The 7100-nt window shown below is 46.5% G+C and overlaps 1 protein-coding gene across 1 annotated transcript in view; it reads left to right on the top strand.

The window, feature by feature from the left end:
- The first annotated feature begins 1603 nt into the window (after positions 1-1603).
- The window catches only part of si:ch211-57i17.5 (usherin), an 89084-nt gene continuing 83587 nt past the window's right edge, over positions 1604-7100 (top strand). The window contains exons 1-3 of the mRNA XM_045207407.1: positions 1604-1643; positions 2076-2273; positions 2362-2516. Coding sequence (XP_045063342.1) covers positions 1604-1643; positions 2076-2273; positions 2362-2516 — 393 coding nt within the window. The remainder of the gene's footprint in view (positions 1644-2075; positions 2274-2361; positions 2517-7100) is intronic.

Here is a 7100-nt window from a genome sequence, read left to right as displayed (position 1 = left end):
CCGAATAGAGCAAGGCTACCAAGCTGTCCAGGTCACTAGGCTTCGGATAGGAGATCAACTCATCCTTGAGCTGCTCCGACAGACCCTGGTAAAAGGCCGCTTGCAGGAACTCCTCGTTCCACCCACTCCACAGCAACGTCTTGAACTCGATCACGGCGTCGGCCACGCTACGAGTTCCTTGGCGGCAAAACAGGCGCCTGGCTGCGTCCCTCCCTCGGACGGAATGGTCGAAGAGCTTCCTCATCTCGGCCGTGAACCCCCTGGTATGAAGCCATGCAGGGATCCTGTCGTTCCCAAGCGGCTGAAGCCCACTCAGCGCTCGACCACGCAGCACCAATCACAAAGGCTATCCCTAGCCTTGTCTGTGGCATAAGAGTAGGGCTGTAGATCGAACACTAATCCACACTGCATAAGGAAGGAAACGGCATCTTCCCAGCTCCCCCTCATATTTATCCGGCGTCGGAACCTTGGGCTCACGGATGGACACACCGCTTCAGAAGCGGCAGGCGAGATGGGTGAAACCGGTAGTGGATCCTCCACCGGACACCTACGTTGGTTCTGGACCTCCGTCAGAACGGTAGAAAGGTTCAACTGACCACGCGATCTCCTGTAGTACCGTGCTGTGATGGCCTCAACATCTTCTCCTGCTGGGTAATAGCATGCGAACGGAGTCCAGGTCCGCTGGGTTCATTACTGGCGGATGTTCTGTCACGGTAACTGCCAGAACCCAGAAGCAGACCAGGACAAGGTGCGTTGAGGCAAAGGTGAGTGTTTATTAATAGATTCGAGTGAGGCTGAATAATCCAGGGAACAGAGCGGGTGGCGTGGATGGGTTGTTGAGGGTGAGTGGTTGGTCCGTATATGTACACATCATTCAATATCATTCAATTTAGCTGCTGCGGCTTATACTCCGGTGCGCCTTATAGTGCGGAAAATACGGTAATCTATTAGTAAATGTAATGTCCAGCGCTAGGCCTAGGCTACTTGATGTAGCCTATTGACCGCAAATGGCATCAAAACCATACTACATAGCCTACTCCGGTTGTAAAGTGGTTTCATGAACTCAATATTAAGAGGTGAGAAATGCATTACTCACAGAAAGCTGTGTCTCTCCTCTCTGTAACTAGAACAACAGTAGTTGCTTTGAAAACTGTATTTTTCCCGCAATTGCATTTTGAACAACGGTCATATGCTTCTGCTTCTCAGAATGCATCTCTCCCTCCTCCATGCGCACAGTGGGGAGAGGGAGTGAGTGGCTCGTTCACACAGCAGCCGACAGCGAAACAGGGACAGACAGATACCTTCATAGCAGGAATCAACATGATGCGTAGGCTATTACTGATGACCAAATAATGGTTTTAGAACACTCTACAGGAACGTTGTGTAGCAAAATCACCGAAAGTGACTGACGTAAGCAAAATTCTTCGTAAAGAGGAAGGCAATGTTGGTGTCTGTAATTTTCGGATTATCATCCCTGCTCTAACACATACCCACAGACACACACAGCATTGCAAGGAGTGTCCAGGGTATACTGCTCTAAACAGGGACTTGGCCTGGGACTCTGTTTATTTCCACTGCTCTTGCTAACAGAGACACGTAGAAAATGTTTGCGTTTGCTTTCCGTAAAGCTCTCCTGTGGGTCAGTAAAGGATCTATCTCGCATATGTTCACAGTCAAGATGTACCCATAAGGAATACTTTTGACTGTATTTACATTTACATCATTTAGCAGACGCTCTTATCCAGAGCGACTTACAACTTATGATAGCCAGTGGGACAACCACTTTTTTTTTCTTTTTTTTTATGGGGGGGTAGGGGAGGGGAGGGGTAGAAGGACTGTATGTGTTTATGTGTTTGAGTGTATACTTGCTTTTCTCCCCAAGAGACAGAATAACTTGAGTTTTACGGTCATGTTGCTGTATCTTTTATATGGCCTTTTTTGGACTGCTACTTTCTGTGTCATGTGTCTTCTCTTGTTACTTCATTATTGACCACTGATTTTGGTTATTACTTGGCTATTACTTGGATATTACTGTTTATAACTGGTTTATGAACTGGTTATAACTATATTCCCAGACTCAGACTTGGAGCCTTATACCACCTATGAGTACAGAGTATCGGCCTGGAACAGTTATGGGCATGGCTCCAGCAACATCACCGTGGTGACAACCAATGAGGACACGCCCTGGGGAGTGGCCCCGCCCCGCTGGAGTCGCCTAGGCGACCGTGATGACGTCGTACAACTACATTGGCAGGCTCCCGCCAAGCCCAATGGTAAACCTCGACAACACACACACACACACACACACACACACACACACACACTTGTGCTTTCTCATTGGTCTGTTTCCCGTTCCACCAGGTGACATCAGCCACTACGTGGTGCTGCGTGACGGACAGGAGCGTTACCGAGGAGACGAGATGAGTTTCACAGACGTGGGCGGGATCCGTCCGTTCCAGGAGTATGGGTACCGGCTCCAGGCCTGTAACACCGCCGGTTGCATCGACAGCTCACAGGTGGGCCGCCTCACCTCTAAATGCTTGACTTATTGACCCTTCAACACTGACCTGTCAAGGTGCTGCATGACACAGGATGTGGCTGAAAAAGCATCCTATTTGGCATGGCCAAAATGTGTGCACTAAATAGGGGATAAAGTGCCATTTGGTACCATTTCAGACAAAGCCACAATCCCATATTCTTCACCGCAGAGGTCGCAGTCCGGTCCACACAATACATGTTTCTCCCTCCTTCCATTTAGTTCATATCTACTTCAACCCTGACCTGGGATGTGTTCAGGAAGATAAAACATTCATAACTGCATTACATAGAGACACTACTGTTGGTTAACCTCCTCAAAATAAGGGAATCGTGTCTGTTCTAGTAGCTTACATTTCTAATTCTATCTTCAATGCTCTGATGTTTTCATGTACCTGGGTGTGAAGTTAAGTCTGGTTTTATTTTACAGTAGTGGAGCACTTCATTTTACACTAGATTATCCCTCAATATGATCGCCTCCTGATGACTGTAAAGATAATCAGGGCTTCATTGAACTAAGCAGCACTCGCTCTACTCTCAAGTAGTCCACCAATTTAGCCAGCTGAAGCGCTTGAGAGGAGGCAAGGTGCTCCCTTAATGTAGAGAGAGAAGCCAAACTTTCTCTGAATCAAATCTGATCCTTGTTCAAATAAAATAATATGTCCTAAAATGTTTGGGGGCTGTGGTTAATCTCAATATCTATTTCAAAATGAGTGTGACTACATTTGACAGTACATAGTCCCCCTCCTAGGATGTCTCTTGTTTGCCTTTGTGGTTTTTTGTATCTTATGTTTCATTATGAAGTGTGTTTATGTAGATGATGTTGATGTGTTATGGTTAATTTCCTACAGACAGAGACAAGGATAACAGACCATTACATATAGTGTATGAAGTGAACAGAAAAGCATGGTGCGGCATATTCATGTCTGAACCCATGTTATTTGGCCAGTTGTGCTTTCTCTTTCTCACTCTCTCTCTCTCTCTCCTCTCCTCTTCTCTCTCGTGGGTTCAGGAGTGCTGAGCAGACATGATATTCCTGATAGCAGCTTAATGGCTTGAGAACAGAGGCCCAGCTATCTCTCTGGGACTCCACTGATATCACACAATAATTAATTTCTCTGGCTTATAGGTGATGGAAGCCCAGATGAAAACTGTCTTTCTGGCTTTTGGCAAATTGTATATCTAATTATGTTGCTCACATCACGCTCTTCTGTCTGGAGACTAGCCCTGTATACAAACCCCTGGACTGGGAAAGAGAGAGGGACGGAGGTAGGGAGGAAGAGAATGGTCTAGAACGTATTCTTCAGAACAAGCCTGCACACACGTACACACACACAGTGGCCCTGAGTGAGTGAGGTGGATTAGTTTGTACACCTGTGTGGATTGGCCAAACAGTCCCAATTATGGCCTAACCCAACCTAACCCAATACACAACCACAGCAATTACCAGAGAGACGGGGGGGGGGATAGAGGGGGGAAGATAGAAGAAGTGAAGGTAACAAAAACGGTCAGAGAGAGTGAAAGTGCAGGGAAGAGAGAGAGAGAGATGGAAGAGAGAGAGAAAGAGAGAGAGTTGGAAGAGAGAGAGAGAGAGAGAGAGAGAGAGAGAGAGAGAGAGAGAGAGACGAGAGAGAAAGTGCAGGGAAGAGAAAGAGTCAGAGATGGGGGAGTAGCGAGAGATAGAAAGAGATAGAAAGGGAGAAGAGGGAGAGGGGAAGTGAAGAGAATGGAAAGGGTCAGAGAAAGAAGGAGAAAGGGGGGGATGGGGAAAAGAGAGAAACAGAGAAGAATTGAATGTAACAAAGCGAGGGAAGGGAGGAAGGAAGGAGAGGGAGAACAGCGTGGTAACTAGGTGTTGTGGTCTTGTCCTAATAGTGTGTCAGGGTGTGGGACAGGAGAGGGAAACAGTAGTGACATTCTATTAGACCAGGATATCCCTGCTACCATGACGACCAGATTGCCAGGTAATTTTCTTTGCTCGCCTCACATTCACTAAGTGTTCACACCGGGTGCAAAGTTTACACACGTTGTTTGGTGGTATTGTTCTTGCTTCCCCTTTGAATTTAGTAAGTTAGTAAATATTCTCATACAGAGCAACTGGATGGTCAGATACAACCATATGTAATAATATTGAGCATTGCAAATAGTAAAACCTTCAAACACTGCTGTAGTGCAGCTGGTTCAATCCCCGGGTCAATCACTTTCCTCTTTCCTTGTATCTCCTCTTATCTATCTCCCCTCTGGTTCCTTCATATCTGTATAGACCAGAGAGAGTAGAATTCTACTCCCCTTTTAAATAATATTTACATCGCTAGCTAAATTAAGTTAAAGTTTTATTGTCACATGCACAAGTATAGTGAAATACTTAAGTTGCAAGCTCTACAGTGCAGTAATAAATATGAAAATAGTTTAAGCAATACTTTTTATATAAATATATATATATATACACTGCTCAAAAAAATAAAGGGAACACTTAAACAACACATCCTAGATCTGAATGAATGAAATAATCTTATTAAATACTTTTTTCTTTACATAGTTGAATGTGCTGACAACAAAATCACACAAAAAGTATCAATGGAAATCAAATTTATCAACCCATGGAGGTCTGGATTTGGAGTCACCCTCAAAATTAAAGTGGAAAACCACAATACAGGCTGATCCAACTTTGATGTAATGTCCTTAAAACAAGTCAAAATGAGGCTCAGTAGTGTGTGTGGCCTCCACGTGCCTGTATGACCTCCCTACAACGCCTGGGCATGCTCCTGATGAGGTGGCGGATGGTCTCCTGAGGGATCTCCTCCCAGACCTGGACTAAAGCATCCGCCAACTCCTGGACAGTCTGTGGTGCAACGTGGCGTTGGTGGATGGAGCGAGACATGATGTCCCAGATGTGCTCAATTGGATTCAGGTCTGGGGAACGGGCGGGCCAGTCCATAGCATCAATGCCTTCCTCTTGTAGGAACTGCTGACACACTCCAGCCACATGAGGTCTAGCATTGTCTTGCATTAGGAGGAACCCAGGGCCAACCGCACCAGCATATGGTCTCACAAGGGGTCTGAGGATCTCATCTCGGTACCTAATGGCAGTCAGGCTTCCTCTGGCGAGCACATGGAGGGCTGTGCGGCCCCCCAAAGAAATGCCACCCCACACCATGACTGACCTACCGCCAAACCGGTCATGCTGGAGGATGTTGCAGGCAGCAGAACGTTCTCCACGGCGTCTCCAGACTCTGTCACGTCTGTCACATGTGCTCAGTGTGAACCTGCTTTCATCTGTGAAGAGCACAGGGCGCCAGTGGCGAATTTGCCAATCTTGGTGTTCTCTGGCAAATGCCAAACATCCTGCACGGTGTTGGGCTGTAAGCACAACCCCCACCTGTGGACGTCGGGCCCTCATACCACCCTCATGGAGTCTGTTTCTGACCTTTTGAGCAGACACATGCACATTTGTGGCCTGCTGGAGGTCATTTTGCAGGGCTCTGGCAGTGCTCCTCCTGCTCCTCCTTACACAAAGGCGGAGGTAGCGGTCCTGCTGCTGGGTTGTTGCCCTCCTACGGCCTCCTCCACGTCTCCTGATGTCCTGGCCTGTCTCCTGGTAGCACCTCCATGCTCTGGACACTACGCTGACAGACACAGCAAACCTTCTTGCCACAGCTCGCATTGATGTGCCATCCTGGATGAGCTGCACTACCTGAGCCACTTGTGTGGGTTGTAGACTCCGTCTCATGCTATCACTAGAGTGAAAGCACCGCCAGCATTCAAAAGTGACCAAAACATCAGCCAGGAAGCATAGGAACTGAGAAGTGGTCTGTGGTCACCACCTGCAGAACCACTTCTTTATTGGGGGTGTCTTGCTAATTGCCTATAATTTCCACCTGTTGTCTATTCCATTTGCACAACAGCATGTGACATTTACTGTCAATCAGTGTTGCTTCCTAAGTGGACAGTTTGATTTCACAGAAGTGTGATTGACTTGGAGTTACATTGTGTTGTTTAAGTGTTCCCTTTATTTTTTTGAGCAGTGTATATATATATATATATATATATACAGTATCTCACAAAGTGAGTACACCCCTCACATTTTTGTAAATATTTGAGTATATCTTTTCATGTGACAACACTGAAGAAATGACACTTTGCTACAATGTAAAGTAGTGAGTCTACAGCTTGTATAACAGTGTAAATTTGCTGTCCCCTCAAAATAACTGAACACACAGCCATTAATGTCTAAACTGCTGGCAACAAAAGTGAGTACACCCCTAAGTGAAAATGTCCAAATTGGGCCCAATTAGCCATTTTCCCTCCCCAGTGTCATGTGACTCGTTAGTGTTACAAGGTCTCAGGTGTGAATGGGGAGCAGGTGTGTTAAATTTGGTGTCATCGCTCTCACACTCCCTCATACTGGTCACTGGAAGTTCAACATGGCACCTCATGGCAAAGAACTCTCTGAGGATCTGAAAAAAATAATTGTTGCTCTACATAAAGATTGCCAAGACCCTGAAACTGAGCTGCAGCACGGTGGCCAAGACCATACAGCGGTTTAACAGGACAGGTTCCACTCA

Source organism: Coregonus clupeaformis, chromosome 25 (genome assembly GCF_020615455.1).
Source record: "Coregonus clupeaformis isolate EN_2021a chromosome 25, ASM2061545v1, whole genome shotgun sequence".
Classification (NCBI taxonomy): domain Eukaryota; kingdom Metazoa; phylum Chordata; class Actinopteri; order Salmoniformes; family Salmonidae; genus Coregonus; species Coregonus clupeaformis.
The sequence above is the reverse complement of the archived record's forward strand: the minus strand, read 5'-3'. Positions and strand labels throughout refer to the sequence as shown.